Source organism: Blennius ocellaris, assembly GCF_963422515.1.
Source record: "Blennius ocellaris genome assembly, chromosome: 17".
Taxonomy (NCBI): Eukaryota; Metazoa; Chordata; class Actinopteri; order Blenniiformes; family Blenniidae; genus Blennius; species Blennius ocellaris.
This window is the reverse complement of record NC_137666.1, coordinates 16,766,239-16,783,926: the sequence shown is the minus strand read 5'-3', so window position 1 is coordinate 16,783,926 and position 17,688 is coordinate 16,766,239. Positions and strand designations below refer to the sequence as shown.

The 17,688-nt window shown below is 40.3% G+C and overlaps 1 protein-coding gene across 1 annotated transcript in view; it reads right to left on the bottom strand.

Moving 5' to 3' along the window:
* Positions 1 to 17,688, bottom strand: part of LOC308142661 (ryanodine receptor 3) — a 149,738-nt gene that overhangs the window by 58,130 nt on the left and 73,920 nt on the right. Inside the window, 13 exon segments of the mRNA XM_080513175.1 lie at positions 78 to 164; positions 1,653 to 1,818; positions 1,909 to 2,069; positions 2,989 to 2,999; positions 3,002 to 3,197; positions 3,281 to 3,489; positions 7,026 to 7,200; positions 8,055 to 8,257; positions 8,545 to 8,692; positions 10,094 to 10,253; positions 10,487 to 10,570; positions 13,899 to 14,002; positions 16,804 to 16,908. Coding sequence (XP_080369301.1) covers positions 78 to 164; positions 1,653 to 1,818; positions 1,909 to 2,069; positions 2,989 to 2,999; positions 3,002 to 3,197; positions 3,281 to 3,489; positions 7,026 to 7,200; positions 8,055 to 8,257; positions 8,545 to 8,692; positions 10,094 to 10,253; positions 10,487 to 10,570; positions 13,899 to 14,002; positions 16,804 to 16,908 — 1,809 coding nt within the window.

Below are 17,688 nucleotides of genomic sequence, written 5' to 3'. Positions count from 1 at the left end.
GGAGATGCGTGATGTGACTTCAAGTACATGACTTGGACATAAAAGCATTATTGTACATCTTTATGGCATTGCTCTACCTTTATCTTAGCCAGTTCAAACTGGAACAGGTTCGGGCTGGTGGGCCGCACGAACACGGCAGGGAACAGCTTGGTGTTGGGCTCCACCTGAACCGGAGAAAAGAGCAGTGAGCTATTAATGGGTCCCAACAGGAATTAAAAACTTGAAGGAGAGCACGACTTGCCGAAAGCAGCTTAATGACGCATCGTGAAAACCCTGCTACTTAGTGCGTGTGTTTGTCTGGATGTGCGCCAGTGAGCACGAGTTCGTATCATTCACCAGCGTCGGCCGGCGGGATGAGTCAGCGTCACAGATTTTCAGTGAGGGGGTACATAAGAAGATTAAAACCCTTCAAAAGGGTCTTTAAGATTTCGCTCTCAGTCCAAACAAGCAAAACTCTAAGTCGAAAATCTTCACAGTTCAGTGGTGACGGCTGTTTTCATTAAGAATGCAGAGACATCAATACAAATACTCTCAAACTAATGGGGGGAACTGCAGATGAAGTGGACACATGTGGTTGACAGATTCTGATTGCAAAGTGGACAATGTGCATAATTAAATAAGGAAAGTTTGCAGACTTTGTGCAAAAGACCCTTGAAAATCCTCTTAATAATAAACTTTTTATGTATAATGAAGAACATGCGTCTGCTGCTGTCGACTTGACAGTTTTTACAAATCTTGCTTTATCTGGCTACTTGTAACTGAATGTTCAACCTGTCACTACTGTTTAAACAGTGTTTCTACTTTGAGCATGAACATTGAGCCTAAGGCACCATTTGCATGATTTTCAAGTGAAAATGTAAAACTTTCTTTGCTTTTTGAGTATTTAAATGACAATGGTGCTCGGAGCCACTGAAAATGCTCGTCTTTGAAAAGTGCTTCCAAGGTAGAACTTTTACAAAACAGTTCCCCTCAGTCTCTATGTGGGGAAAACACATCATTTGGAAAACGTTAAGACTCACCCTTAATAACAATCCAACTGCATCATCTGTCCATATGAATGTCTATGTACTCGCCGTCGTTGACGTATTTAGCGTATTATCTGTTTTCATGTATGTGCAGCATACTAGTGGCCTAACATGTAAACAACTTTTCAGTTGTTTTCAGTTTTTGAGCAGTTTCCGTGTAAACCCGTCATTTTCAAAACGTTGCAGTCTAAACCGAAAACCTTTCTGAAAACAAAGGTGTGTTTTCACTTGATACGTTGTCATGTAAAGAAGTGTTTCTCGTTTTAATAACCCTCAAAAACACACGGTGTACTTGAAGTCGCTATCTTGCAAAAAGCCTCTTTCATCAGAGTCAGATGTGATCCTATCCTGGTTTAAAGGGGCTGCTTCTGATTGACAGGTTGAAAATCATTATGGCATCATCACACTGCGCATTAATTTCCACCAACAAGGAATAAGCATAATTTAAGTAGCATTTTGTAGCCTGATACAGCATGCTACAGCAAATTGAGTGCAAACTGAAATATTAACAGGTGGATGATTCTATTTACTGGCCCTGTCAGTTGAGATCCTCCACATATAGCTTTTTGATGATGATAAAAACCTTATGAGAAGGAAGTCCCACTGGGAAAAGCTCTGATTGGATACCTGATACGAAGTGGAGATCTCTTTTCCATTGCCAGTGAAGGTCACCAGGCCGGTGGCCAGGTCTATCAGACAGCCAATCTCCAGATCTACGTTAGTGCGACTGGACGCATGAGCCGCACTGGTGACGTCACCCCCCCACACCATGTAGCAGTTACTCCTCTTCACGCTGGCGGAAGAACATGGAGACAGATTGGTGAGAATACAGTTGCTGTACGCAACATAGTTTAACGTGTGAGCCAAAGACAAGCGGTCCCACCTCTCGTGGACTCGTCCCCGTTCATCGCCCAGCGTCACGGTCACCGTTCGGTTTTTGCTGAGGTTGAAATTGTTGCTGTAGTAGTGGTAGTCAGGTGTAACCCATCCGACCCAAACGCAGGCAGGATCTTGACCAGCAAAGATCCTCACCGAGTGGTGGTACTGCCACAAAACCAAGTAGCATCAGTCAACTCTGCAGGCGTTTGTGTCACGAGAAGGGCTCACCAAAGAGAAGCCGGGTCAGTACCATAGTGATGCTGCTGTAGTCCACGCGCCTGCTTTCCTCACTGTGCCTCACTGATCTCAATGGGTACCTATTGGAAACCAAATTCAATGAATTATTGGTGCGTCATGGCTCTCTGGTATTTGTGTTTTTTTGAGTTCTCAAATGAAAAAGTATAGTTTTATTCAGAAAATCAATGTATTAATCAACCTTTTTCAGACTATTAACCTGTCATTTTATTAATAAAAGTGACTGAATTTCCATTTGGGATTCCACAGATGGCAGCAATGAAAGTTGGCTATCTCATTTCTGAGGAATTAGTCCTCCCTTGTATACATGATTAAGGTCTGGTTGGTCCTATGGGTTATACAAATTTAATTAAGAGAAATGCATTAAAAAAAAAGACAATTTAGAGTTTCTGCTCTTTATAGGTTATTGTTGAGCGCTTTTCTCTGGCCCCACTGATACCAAAGTGGCCCCTGAATCAAAATGATTTGGACATTTTTGGCTTAAACCTTTATTTGTAGAATCACTTAGAGATATTTTATAGAGAGGTATTTTAGGTCTTTTTAAATGGACATTCTTAAAGAAATAAAAAAAACCATGAGAAATGTTTGGAGGATAGCAGAGATATCATGATACATTTCCATTGTTAAACTGAACAAAATGCCATTTCAGAATTTATAGATAAAATGTTCTTTAAATCAGAAAACATTACTGGATTTCTGAAAAAAATGGTTTTGTATAGCACATTTTACACCTTTTTAGTACTATTGTTGTATAATGTACAAGAGCTTAATGAGATATTAACGTGACAAAACGTACGCACTGTAACATAGACTTTTGATGCATTTTTACTGAGGTCACCTGTGTTTAACTTTGAGCATATCCTCCTCATGCACACCATTCATGTCGACCACAGGACTGGCCTTGAAAGTGGAGTGAAACTCCACAGGCATGCTGAGACGACAAAACACCATGTCAGCATTACTGTTCTGGGTGCCAAAAGTCTTGTGGGTGACTTTAAGACATGGAGGACTGTCAACGGTGCCGTCAATCCTGGTTACCTGCAAACACACAAACATAGATTTCCATCCATCATTTAACCAACGTTTACATTTTCACAAGGAAAATGTATTTTGTTCCTCACAGCAATGTGGTTGTGATCCTTTGGCACGTTGACAAATGTCGGCAGCCGCTTGCTGAACCACATGGTGACCTCTCGGTTCATGTTGACAGCAAAGGGTTCGAAGCCTTCCTGCAGGCCACACATGGTGTAGTACTTGAAGGTGCTGGCGTTCTTCCCCAGATTCATACGGCCCACCTGAGCCAACCCGAGGCTGCAGACTGGAATGAACCCTGCGGTGTAGAGTCAGAGGCAGGAGACAATTAAGTCTCAGAGAAGAAACGCAGCAAGACGGGAAGGAAAAAAAAATAAATCAATCCAGCTTTTGCAAAAAGGCAATTTACAAGTGTCACATTAAATAAGGGTTGTTTCTTCAGAAGGAGCCACTTATTTTTCACTTATAACCTCAGCATGGTCATTCTAGGTCAAGGCTGCCTGCTTTGCTTAGCCGAACAGAGGACCGGGTCTATTAATATAATGCATGTCTAACATGAATTGAACTGTTTAATTCCCCCATAGCACAAGCAGGGGGTTTTGATTAAACATGTTTATTTCACTTCTTTCGTCAATTGTCCAAACTTACTGTGAAAACTAAACACATAAAAACATAATACATTATTAGAAACCAAGAGAAACATTAAAAGAAACAGTCTACTGGAGCAAAATACATATAAGTCATATACCTGGATGCTTGATAAAAGGGGAGATTGTCATTTGGTCCACTGTGGGTCCAAGCAACAGAGTACAACTCTGAGGTTAGGTAAACAAATAATCAATCAACCAGGGTAATGATAATAGCAGTTAGCCTACTTCCAAATCAGTCAAACCTTATGAGACTTCCTTTAACACAACATCTGTTATTAATAGAGGCTCAACTTTTCAATATGGCACTTCTTAGAAAGGTAAACATTTCAATCGCCTCAAGCAGTGACAGCTTTTTGTATTGTTCTTTAAAGAAACTGTTTAATTATTTCCTCTTTGTGTCCAAAACTAAGATCACAAACTTGTGACTCCAGTTTTCTCACTTGACCATCTGAGCCTGGTATTCTTTCCTCCATCGTGACCAAAACATGTTTGCCAAATCCCACACATTGAACCATAATTTTCAAAGATAAAGATTGTCTCTGATCTCGGTAGAGGTAGAAGAATTGTGAACCTCATTGCTTAAAAGGGATTTGGAAATAAAAGACCAGATGAGTCATATTCAGCGGTAAGTGGTCTGCTCCTAATGATAGCCATAACCTCACAAAGGAAGGTTCTTAAATAGGAACCGTTAAGCCTTTGTGTTGCCCAGAATAGCTGTAAGAACACTTCCAATGGTTCTTACGTCTCTCTCAAATACCACCCACATGACTTGTTCATGGGGGGTTCATAAGAAACTCACACCCAGCCTTTACCCCGTCTTCATTCCTTTCATGAGTTCTGAAAAATCTCCTGGCACCAACAGAATTGTTTCCTTGGTTATAGTTGACCAACATTCCTCTTTATGGTTATGAGTTCTTAATGCGTTGACAAATTCATTGGTTGGCTATAATGGCAAGGTAGCCATTTCATTTGGCTGCACATCATCACGGTTTTCATTACCATCATCCAGGATTTCCAATGCCCTCATGTAAACCATGGCACTCTTACAGTTATGCAGAAAATTCAAGAACTCCATGTTCAAGGCTGGCCACAGAACCCAGTTGAGGCCAAAGTTAGATTGTCCTTGTATGCTTTAGCAACTGCAATTGAATTCCCGTATCTTTCTTCCAAAAGCTCCTGCGTAGCCCTAATAGGCAGATTTGGTTCCAAGTAGGAAATAACTATTGAGTGTTTGCTTTGCTTGTCCGCTCCCTGTCTATGGAGCAAGTAAATCTTTGTCTTGTCTGCTCCTTTGGTCAGTCAATGTCTTAAAAGAAGGTTTTCGGAGCCTGTATTTCAGTGGATTCCCTCTTAACAATAGGTGTTTGGGAATTGGAATTCTGTTAGTACGTAAAGCACCTGGAAGCATTTTAATGAGCTCTGCTGTAGTTTCACTGGAGTCTGTTGTCACTTGTGTGGAAGGAACTAGTGGAGGTGGAGATCAGACGAGAGCTCGCTCTTGGTTACCTGTCACCATGTCATGGTTTGATACGTCTTCTTCCATGACTTTAATTTGATCATACACCAACATCCGAGCTTGTGCAGCGTTGAGATATCTTTCACAGGCTCCATATGCTGTATCCTTTGACGTTTTTGCTCCAGCCTTTTGAAGTGCTCCATGTTATTCTTCAAAATGAACTTTCGGCTTAGCTTCTTCCTTCTCTCTCTCGATTCCTCCCCTCACTTCTTCTGCTTCACGTTCCAAACAATGTCGCATAGCTGCTGCCTCATGACTGATCAACTGTCTTCCTTTTAGCTTTAGCTCCATATTTTCTTCTAACATTTTCAGAACAGCTTTTCAGGGTAGAGGAAGCAAAACCCGATTTGGGTTTTGGATAAACGAGACCAAATTCTGGCCAATTTGGCACTTCTTCTTGAATCTTCCCATTAAACTGGCTTAAAGCTCTGGATACGAGAAACTTTGAAGCTCTCTCTACAGTTTGACATGGACAGATTCTGTGCTCGGGCGTGGAGAATTCTGGAAGATGATCATAAATGAGTTGCACATCTGCAGAGGCTTGTAATCTCACCAATGATATCCTTCATCAGACCATCAGGTATCATAAGGTTGACTCTGGACTCTGTTGTCTGTGATAAAGGATGCTTTTTCTCATGAATTCAGCTGAAGTTTTGCAGAAACCCTTTAATTTGATCAGCTTGCATTTATTTTCCTTTGCATGTGAGCATTATGACTCTCCGACATTGTCTTTGCTGCTGTTTTTCTTCTTGACGATTTTTAGCATTATCAAACAAATGACTCTTTTCAGGAACAATGTGGTTACTAGACTTGGACTTCTAAATTAAAATGTTGACACAATTTTCAAGGAAATGGAAGGTATATCTGACTTCAACAAGAGAAAAGTATTTCAGAACATACACAAAACCTTATAAACATTTAAAAAAAGTAAAGTGGTTTGTTTTCATCCCCAATTGCAATTATGTTAATAAAACCTGCTCTGGGTCAGATTTGGAAGTGGAGACTCTCCAGAGGCAAGAAGGGGAACAATGGAAGAAAAACAGCACAGGAATATAAAAAAAACAAAAAACAGGTACATTGGCAAAAACTACAATGCACGTGTGTGGTGGGAATTTTTTGACTGTTACCATAGTCTTGCCTCATTAAAACATCATGTTCGCATAGGCTAATGGTAATGTAAAAATACAGGGTGGTAGGAGTGCAAAACCCAACTCATCCAGGAGACTTAACAAATGAGTGCATTTTTGACATGACCATGACAACACAGTAAATAAAAACAAATAACTAATTGAACTTGGGCATCTCAAACCAATGGAACCCCGAATATATAATTTGGGGATAATTTCTTCTGTGTTTTTGTATTTTGTGAAACCTTGCAGGAACTGAATATTGGCACTTGTTCAAGCATTTGCTTGGATTATTACCTTATAAAGAAAGATGTTTCTTTTATTCACTGTGAAGGTTTAATAGAATCTAAATGACACAATCCAAACTGGCTCCAGTGCCTTATTGTTTCTCATATCCTTTTCAGTTTCTCATATCCTTTTCAAGCTGCAATAAATCTTTTTCATGAACCTAGCCATCAGTCTGGAGCTGGTGAAACATATCCAACAGCCACATCTACGTAACTCCGTCTCCACATGCACAATTCGACAAGCTCTTTCTCACCATCCTTGGTCTCGAAGTCTGTGAAGCAGAGCTCAGAGCCCTTCGTGGTGATCAGGATCTCTCCATTCAGAGTGAAGATCATGGACTTGTCCTCCATGTTGATCATGCAGCCCACCACGTCTCCAGCGTGCCAGCAGCGCCCGAACAATCGACTGCCCATGTTGAGACAGTGGCCCTGCGTACAACAGGGAAACGGGTCAGGAAAATGCCTTTTGAAAGCATGATTGAAAATAACGATGTACAAGTCAAGGGTAAAATTGAGCAAAACAAATCATTTTTTGAATTTATTATTCATATATAATAGAGGAGTGTAAGTTACAATTGGACACTTTGTATAAGAACTAACTTACCATGTCAAATTTAACAGTTGTAATTACAAAAGCTAGAATTTTCTTGCAAATTAACGCCAACAGCTGCTAACCATCATATTGTACCATGTAAAACAAACCACTTCGAAGTCCAGAATTCTACCATAAACTTGATTTCTCTTCATTGGCTTCTTGGAAGACCTATAGTAAAATTGTTGATGTTCAAAGCTCTTGAAAACCAGGATTAATCACTGTTACTGTAGTTCAACATTTATGCCATTTCCATGTAAACAGACATTGTTTACAAAATGTTGCTATGCAATCGCAAAACTTCTCTGAAAATGAAAACACAAAAATTATGCGATTTTACTTTAAACATCTCTACTTTTAGGATCGGTCTTAAAACAGTCCAATTTGAGGCAGGTTGTTGTTTGGATGGGATCAAGTCAGTCTGAACCATTTTCTAGTGTTGCTGTTATAGGTTTGTAAGGCTGGGTGACCTTCGCTAAGGTTCTCTTCATAAATTCACATGTCACCATTACATTGATCTTATACACAGCTTTAATCCAATGGCAACATTGTTGTCCGTGCTCAGTGGCCTATGTTTTCCTCTGTACCTCCATGTAGGAGTTCTGCTTGTGAACTGAAGTCATCCTCCCACACTTTGAAAACTCCTGAATAACAGTCCACCACAGACACTCCATCTGGTTGACAAGCTCACCCGATGTCCATCAAAGACGAAAGCCAGCTCATCCGTGCCGAGCTCCACATCTGGCTTGCATCCTGGCCGGGCCCAGCCCACCCTCATGTCTCCTCCCGTGACGGCCTCAAACTCAAAGTACCATTTCCCGGTCTTCACTGCGTACGTCCTCTCTGCTCTGAAGAAGCGGACCTTATCGATGCTGAGCCGCTCAACCACTTGTCCTGCTTGGTGGGAGGCACAGTCACAATGCGGAGCAGAACACAAAAGCGAATCATTGGAATATTAATTGCAATAAGAACCCTGTGGGAGACGTGAAAGGCAGCTGTGACACATCCTTATTCTCTCTCGCTTTAAACTGAAAGAGAGAGTCAGAGCACCATATCAACTGGAACATTAAGTCAGGATAAAATGTTTTATCTATATTCTTTGTTAGGAGCACGTTATCGTGTTCTGTATAATTTCAAATTGTGTGCATTCTGATAGGCGTATCTCTCCGGGTGGAACTCACCGCCTTCCTGGTCCGAGGGCTCGATGTTGTATCCGTAGCCAATCAGGGTGCGAATAGCCTCCCGCAGGCTGTCCCTGTTCGACTTCTTGGTGCGCTCATCCAGCAGGATATAAGGAACCAGGCGAGGATTACGCTTACTCTTCAAATCCTGCACGCAGTCAGAGGAGATTTTTATGCTGAGAACTTCTTTCAAACCATCCGCGCTCGTCTCATCAGTCGTGGCCGAGGCTCGAGGGAGCCGGCTCAGTCTCACAACTGATGTCTGCTTCAATAGTGCTGTCGCTCCCACTAATTGAGAAGTTAATTGTCCATTTATTGCTATCGAGCTACTGCTACTCATCACTTTCATTGTTTTTCTGTGTTATTTTTTCATAATCTCTCCCACTGGAGGCCAAGGCAGAGTCATCAACGTATCACATCCATGCTTGTTAAGCTCTGTGGACGTTTACCTGACAGCATGTTCCCTATGTTTTGTAGTGTCAACTTCATATACAAGATAAAATGGAACTTAATCAGCAGGTCTGTGTTTTGATTTTGATCCGTGTTCACAATGAATCAAATAACCCATCATCCGTTGATCTTGTTCTCCTTTTAACAAACTCAATGGTTCAAAAAATGTAACAATCCGAACAACTTAATTTCTTTTAAACACGGTGAAAAAGTGCCGCTGCCCCCGACTCCTCCGCAAACGACAAAATCACTCCACCTGTGCATCCTGCTCTACATAATTTGTTTCTCCACCCATCAACAATATTAGTTAAGAAACAAAATAAATGGCCAAAATCGAAATTCTCTTTCGATACAAAACCCGTCCATGAAAATACTCTGAGTTTGAATTTCAACTGTTTTCATTTGATAAACCAAAATCTAATCATGTTGAATTATCATAGCAAAAGAACTGATAAATCCAAGAATGGCTTCTACACTCCAGCCCCAGTTATAAGGCAATATGTCTAACCATTCACATGACCATTTGCCTTTCAGCAAAAGAAGCCTTACGTCATCATCAACTTCATAATTTTATTATTATTAAAGAAAATAAGAAAATGTCTTAATGCTCAGTCTTTTCATGCAGTATACATTATGCTGTAGTAAACAATATTCAAGCAAAACAAAAAATATATGTAAGTGTATAGAAGCAAAACAAGTTTCTTAATCCTTCCTGAAAACTAAATATTTTTGCAGGGCAGCGATTCGCTAACACAGCCTCACTTTCCAACCCCCCCCCCCTACCTTTCCTACCCTTTCCCTAAACATACACAAACGAATACCCTGACATTTTCAATTTCACTTCAGACAGGGTCACTACAACCTTTCTGCAAATTCAGGCAGACGTGGCTCAGAGGTGAGTTTCAGAAACACTTCTGCGTGTTATACCTGCTCTGTCAGTGTTTGCTTTTTAAGATTTGAACAATGTCTTGGTGTGTAGTTACGACTTATTCACAGTTGGAAAATGTCACTGTTTAGTCAGACGAGCACAGAGGCAGAAGCCGTAAAGAACTGGGATGACATGTCTTGTGTTTCTATTTATTGAGTAGCTGCAGACTACCTGCTGAATGCCGTACGTCCACCCCTGTTTGATGCGGTCTTTGGCCCAAACGTTGTGCGCGTTCTCAGCCAGTTTATCCACCAGCAGCTCCTGACCCGGAGTCAGTTTTATGTCCGAGAGGTCCAGAGGGGTCGGCTTGTATCCATTGGACATCATGTAGCTGAAGCAAAGAAAGATAAGAATTCATTTTATTTCACCCATGGCTGAACAGCAATGCCGTGGTATCCATAGTGACACAGGAAAGCCAGTGTGATACTGGATTTATCATCCTATAAATTCATATATTTACCAAAATTAGGACTGTTTTTATGCATTTCACTCAACATTTGCTCCCATGCTGTTAATTTCTGAATATAAATAAGGAAAAACAAATTGAGTTCTAACAGCACGTACTTCTTTGGGAGTTTGATCTTTTTGAGGGAGTCTTCAGCGTTGGGATTCATGTGAACTACCCGACAGCCCAACGCAAGTAGGGTCCTGTGGGGAACAAAAAAACAACTTATTAGAAGAACATTTGAATAGATTTGTCTGTATGTTGGTTTTAATTCGCACCAAACACAACTCCTTTCTGTTCCTAGCATGTTTTTTTATGAGCTCCATTCTCTCTTGTCATCATTTTCAATAAAAAGTCAATATAGGGCAGGGGTGTCAGCCTGTTGAGGAAACATTCGATGAACAAAGCAGGTGCATATACGCTAACCAGCCATAACATTAAAACCACTGTAAGGTAAAGTGTTAGGAAGCTTTTCAAACACTTATTATGTTGGAAACAAGAAACGTAAAAAAAAAAAAAAGTTGTGCAGCTATGTATGTTTGTGTTATTTTCTTTAACTGTTTCACAATTTGCTTGGTGGTTTGGTGGGCCAGATTGGATCCATTTGCAGGCTGGTTGTGGACCCCAGGTTGTAAACCTCAGCTGAATGCAGAAAGAAATGTTACATAACACAATAGAAAATGTAAAAAAAAATACATCAACAAACCTCACTGTATAAACGGAAGCCTAACGGGAGCCCACCATGCAGTAAAGATGAGGAATGAATATGTATTTTTCTCCATTTGGAAAATCCCTGATATTTTATACCCACATATTATTTGTAGGAGGATTGTATCTTATACAGTTTAATGCTACGGTTATTAATTAATATACTTAAAAATAAAAAACCTCAAATACAGGCCTGTTTATAGTGGGCCATAGGCTTTTATTGGGGCAATAAATGTAATAAAAATCAAGTGGCACTCATGCCTTTTAAGGCGATTGACAACTATTATAAACTGGAAAAGAAGACCAAAAATGTTTGCCTACTAGGCTAATTAGGCATGGTACGACACAGTTTATGAGATGAATTTGAAAACATTGAAGACAGTGGCGAATATGAAAAGGACACAGCATTCAACATTGAAGCAGCATTTCCAATATCTGCATGAAAACGTGTCTGTAAAAACAAGGTCTGAAGTTACCGAAGGGAAGAATTTGGTTTAAATTCAAGCTATTTCAGCTTTAAAGGGAATATTCCAATATCTACACCCCCATCATTAAAGTGTTTTTCTTGATTTGAGTCAGAACTTGTCATTAAGAGGAGCCCAAAGACAGTCCAGTTGAAGTGTTAAACATAAAGCCTGTAGGTCAAAACCGAACCCCAGGAGGCTCCAATCTGACAAACCACCAAGTAAATTGTAAAAATTTCAAAGAAAATATTGATTTTCTTAAACAAAATGTCTTAAGCGTTTTGGACACAACACAACACTAACATCCAAGTTATGCTCCCATGAAAGATAGCTCCCTATTATACCCATGTCATAATAATTGTTTGGGTTTGTGGTAATAGACATTTCCTTCAAGTTTCCTCTGCACAGTGACAAAGGCCGACCACACAGTCTGATCTGGATGCAACTTTCCATGTAAACAAAAGGAAATTTCAAGTATTTCTTTGTTACTCGGTGTGCTTCAGTACATCTCCCCTCCAATGTACTTGGTATGACCTTTTCTTATTTCTGCAAATCATCTCCACCCTGTGGCATTATGTGGCTCCATAGTTAAATATAATGTAATAAACACAACGCATTGTTTTCTTATCTCCTTCCCTTAATATGCAGATGCACCGATAGCATTGCAGGGTTTAGAGGTGTTCAAATGGAGCAGTGACGGATTAAATTGAGCGTATCCTCATCTGCTCGGAGAGAAAAGGCAACAATCCACATGGGACTGAACTGGGTGTGAAGGGTATATGACACATTTTCTTCACACACTGTGGGAGGACAAAGACTGTAAAAATGAGTTTTATGTGAGTCTGAAAACCATCAGTGTCACCCAGCTGTGTCTTTGCCAACAAAATTAATTACAGCACAATTCTGTATTCTTAAAAAAAAAAAGGAAAACATGTAAAGCCAGTGTGACGAACCACATTCTGACCCCTATGAGCACAATCGAATGTTAGGTGGAGCACTGAGGAGTCCACAAGGAAATGACTCTCGATGAGCACCAATGAACGTGAAGATTTGTGAAATCTGCCTGGCAACAGGCAATTAGTGTCTCGTGAGAGGGAATTGTCTTCTGCATGCATGTGGAGAGTTGTATGGAGCTGAATCTGTGTATGCATACTGATGCATTTGCCAGTACTCAAATGTGAGCACGCACAGATGTGTGTCAAAATCAGAAAAATGTATTCAATTTTGTGAATTTTAAATGTTTAATGTAGATTTGGTTGCGCCTGTAAATGTCTACTATGACAAATACATCATCCTAAATTATTTGCCCTCAGTCTCCAGTTGCAACCTCATTTTATTTAAGCCACTTCCTGTACTGCTATATTTGAAATCACAGCGAAGTACGACATTGTTACCGAGTGATATGAAAGAAATATATCTAAAATGATGCAATGCAGTTTAAGAGGAACTAGTGTGAGCCTGCAAATAATGAGAGCAAAGGAAATGTATTATGTTAAGCAGGAATCTGCAAAACTGCAAGAAACAAATAGCATTTCTGCCATAGACAAGAGATAAAACTAAAACATTTAAAGGTTCCTGTTATCATGCACACATACCAACTGAATTTCCTGTACAATAACACATAATGCAGATGAATTGAGACATATACACACAGCTCTGTACGTGCAAGAAATGTAGCTACACTTTATTGGCAAAAGTATTTGCTCAGCTTTTTAAAGATTTAATGTGTTCCAATCATTTCCATGGCCACAGGTGTATAAATGCAAGCACCTGGGTATACAAACATCTGTGAAAGATTGTGTTTCTTTCAGTAGCTCAGTGAATTCACAAATCCGTACAGTGATAGGATGCTGCCGGTGCAATAAGTTCAGAAATGACTAAATATTCTACAATAAACTGTTAGTAGTATTATAGGAGAAATGTAGTAAAAACACGAACTCAGCCACGGAAAATCAGAGCAAGGTCATTGGATACTGAGGTACATAGTGTACAGAGTCAATAGCGAGAGACGACCTAAATTGTGATCTTTAGATTAGCTCCACAACAGTATGTAGAGAACTTCAGGGAGCTGTTATAGCTGCAAAGGCTGGAACAACACCCTCCTATGGTTTACGAATGGGATGCGACTGTGTGCTAAAGGAGGTGAGTGGATACTTTTGGCAATATAATATACTTTATAAGGGCTAAATACTAGAATGTTTCTCTTTCCTTAAATAAAACATCTCCCTCAAAGACTTCCTATTCTGCCTTATGTAAATTGTCGCTGGTTCCATGTTTGTGTTTCACCATTTTCCTCTCCACAAAAAAAAAATTATAAAAAAAAACATTAAAGGAAATCCATCCATTGTGCTCAACATACTTCAGAGTCTCGGTGGACATCTGCAGATTGTAGTTCTTTTCAGTTTCTGGCAGCTTGGAGAAATCCACCAGGCATGGATGCTGCCGCTTATTATCGTCCCTTATCTGTCGAGAAAGAACAAAAAGAGAAAGAAAAAAACAAAACAATCAACCCTTGGTTCTTGTCTTCATCGCTGCTCATCTAAAGCTTCATATTTATGCACATCACGTGGAAACATTTGCTAAATTTATGCATATGAGTTACACAGCCCTGTAAGTCAATGTGAACTAACAAGAGGGGGGGGGGCGGATATGTGGTTTCAGTACAGAGCGCTACTGGTTGCAGTGATAAGACAGTCTACTCTAGTGAGCATGTTATGGAGGAGGAAGAAGGAGCATGTTTTCTTGGGGGAGACGGGAAGGTGTGCAGCTGGAATACCAAGCGAGAGGTGGAAACGTGTCTCTCGAGGCTGCGCTTTATGCCAAATAATCCCTGTGGCGATGCCGCGCGGCGGAGGCGGCATGGCAATGCTGGATGTTTACCAAGAAAACATGCAGGGCTGTGCACAGATATGCAGCTGTGTGTGCGGGTTCAATGAACACCAGACAGCTCTTTTGTGAACAGTACAAGAAGTACGGCAAGTCTTTGAGAGTGGCTACAGGATTATACTCGCTGCACAAACAAAAGAGGACATTTAAAAATGTGTTGCTGTTACATATTGATCATTACCTTTGCTGCAGGATTTCTAAAGAGGAATGCAAACAGCTACACAACTAATTGATGTCGACATGCTGGTTGCTCAGGGTGAGATTATAAAACAGCAATAGGAGAGGTTTTGTGGACATTTCACTGTATTTTTCACCAGAAGGTCTCATTAAAGTTGACTTTATGTTGAGGTTGTCGTCATTTTCATCATGTAAACTCTACGCCACAACAAAGTCGATCTTTAAAGTTAAATTTTAAGGTTTTATGGCTCTTGTTTACTCGTGTGGCTCATTCAATATGAAACCGGGCTGCATGTAGCCTCCGAACTGAAATGAGCTTGCCGCCAATGATCTATACCCACAAAACCGAGTTACATTCAAGCCAATTAAGTAATTTCTGTTAAATATCCTCAATCTAAATTGTTTTTTGTTTTAGATGGGGGTGCTTCAACTCTATTGTGACCCTCAAATCCTCACACACTTGTTGTCTTTCAACGTTTTGTAAACACTGGCCTGTATCATATATTGCAAATGCATTATCAGTGTCTACTTATTATAAAATAGCCATAATATTTCAATACATTTTCTTGAATATCATCATCCTCATAATTCTTTTAACATGTGGAGCTGCTGTGGGATAAGTTTAATCAGATCAGGGCCAGTTCATGTGACAATTTGAATTTTCAAGTGAAAACGCAAAACTTGGTCTGGGTTTTAGGTGTATGTTGACACAACTGAGACACACAACAACTTTTGGAAAGAGCTGCAAATGCAACTTTGAAAGTCACCGTAATAACAATCCAACTTGGTCATCCGTCCACACGAATGTCCGTGTACTCGCCATTGTTAATGTTCCTAGCTTATTGTTCCCTGTGCGGATGCGTGTGTTGATTCATTGCAAAAACAAACAATCCCCACTCGTGACCCAACACGAATACTGCATTTTCATTGATTTCAAAATGTTTCCGTGTAAAAGCGAAACTTTTCTGGAATGGAAAACGCAAAAACGATTTTTACCTGAAACTTACATCAGCAGGGCCTTAGTCTCACTTAAAGTAGTAATTTTAGATTGAATCCAAGAGTTCTTCATGGTTCACATATGAGACGTGGTTGTTAATGGAAATCAAAACCTCTTTTGCAAGTTTGTTGCTCATGTTCAGTTAGCAAATGCTGCAACTGTTACATTCAGGATGTTGCTCTAAATATTATTTTGCTTTCTTTTACGCTAAAAAAATTTATTTTTCTGGCTTCCTCTGCCCCTACAGTTCCCTGTCAATCACCTCGAATGGAGATTAGATTTCGAAACGAGTGGATTTAATCCAAACGAGCCGTATCAGAAATGGAGGGATGATTCTTGTATTGTGCTATAGACATAAGAGCTGTGCTTCCTATTGTTCCTGCTTGTGGGTTTTGTTACTTTAAGCACAAAACAAAACACTTTGGCATTATCCTGAGGGCACAATAAACCGGAGAATGAATAATGAGTCTGTTGCCAACAGAAAACATCGGTATTTTTAACCAAGTAGTGTTTTTGTCAGCTGACTCTTACATGCAAAAGGCAATGTAGTTTGGATTCACAGCAGGTTTTAATGCTGTTCTTTAAATGGCATAGCAACCCTCAAGCATACATCTGGATCATGATTTTTCCAAAAAAAAAACAACTAAAAAAATCAATTAGACAGTCCATTATTTATTTATTTATTTTTTTTTTTAAGAGGGAAACTAAATGCTTGTCATTTAAAAGACTGAATTTCCTTTTCGTTTATTGTGTTGGTAAAAGTGCCAAAGCCTCCTGTTCTGCCCTTGGGTGAAACACAAGTTTGGAATTCATGAGTTCCACTAAAACACAGACACAATGAAACTGCTACTTACAAACAAACTGGAATGAGTTATCTACATGAGTGACATGAAAAGCACTCCAAATGGGAGAATGAGAGCATTTCTTTCCACTTACCCTCTTTTTGGTGTGAACCGCAAATTATAAAAGAGAAAGCAAGATGACGTACAGGCTTTTTGTGATGGTTCAGTTCTGGTACGACTAAAGGCTAATGCACTCAAAGCTGACTTTTAACTCAAAGTTATTGGGGAAAAATTGTGTCATTGCAATGTTTATTTCTCCACAGTTATGGCAAAATGTATGGATTATGCTTGTAATTATTGGCACCGAGTGATGATCGTGTTGTAAGAGGATTAGAGAGGCAGAGGAACAATTCGTTTCTCACCTTGCCGTACGACCAGCCCAGCTCAATCTTATTCATACCCCACAGCTCGTGGATGTTCTCGGCCAGCTTGTCCCGAACCTTCTCCAAATGAGGTGGCATGACAATCTGAACAGTGAGACACAAATGCGATCGGAAAATGGGGAGATATTTATGGGAGGGTAAAGCGACACAGACAGCGGGGTGTCATATTGCAGAGTGAGCGGTCTTCCCTTATCAGGCTTAACATGCAGTCATTTTGTTATCCCCAGTGTAGAGAAAATCGTCCGAAGAAATATTAACATTGGACATTTGACTCCTGGAACCTGCTCTTCGTTTCGGAGGTTTTTTTTGGGTTGTGGCCTGAAGAGACTGCAGTGTGTAGAAACTGCGAGCGGTCGCCACGTTCCCGCCTTTTGATCAGTCGGGGTGGTTATCTCATTTCCCACATTCATGACTGCATGCTGGTTTGTGTGCATGCGTTAAGGCATTTGCATACTCCCAAAAGAACCCATAAGAACAAGAAGAAATGTTCGGCTGTGACGTCAGCTGCAAAAAAAAAATGCTTGCCCGGCAGGAGAGTTCATACTCCGAGAAGAAGCCATGAACCCCGCAGGCCACGCCCCCTCAGAGCAGACAGTTCTGTGAAGCGGGCATTTTAACTTCTCAACTGCACAGCTTATTTCTCACTTCCAATGTTTTCAGAAATACATTTCCCTGGACCGTTTCAATAATAAAACAGAAGGTTTGTGTCCAGGCTGCAATGTTGGTCAGGTTTTAACTGCAGGAGCTGACAGCTTTGCATGATGGGTTTCGGGGCATCACGGTACTCTGTACTCCAACATGTTAACGAGCTGCAGGACTCATACAGTAGCGAGGCTACTTGCTAAAGTTGATTAAAATATGACT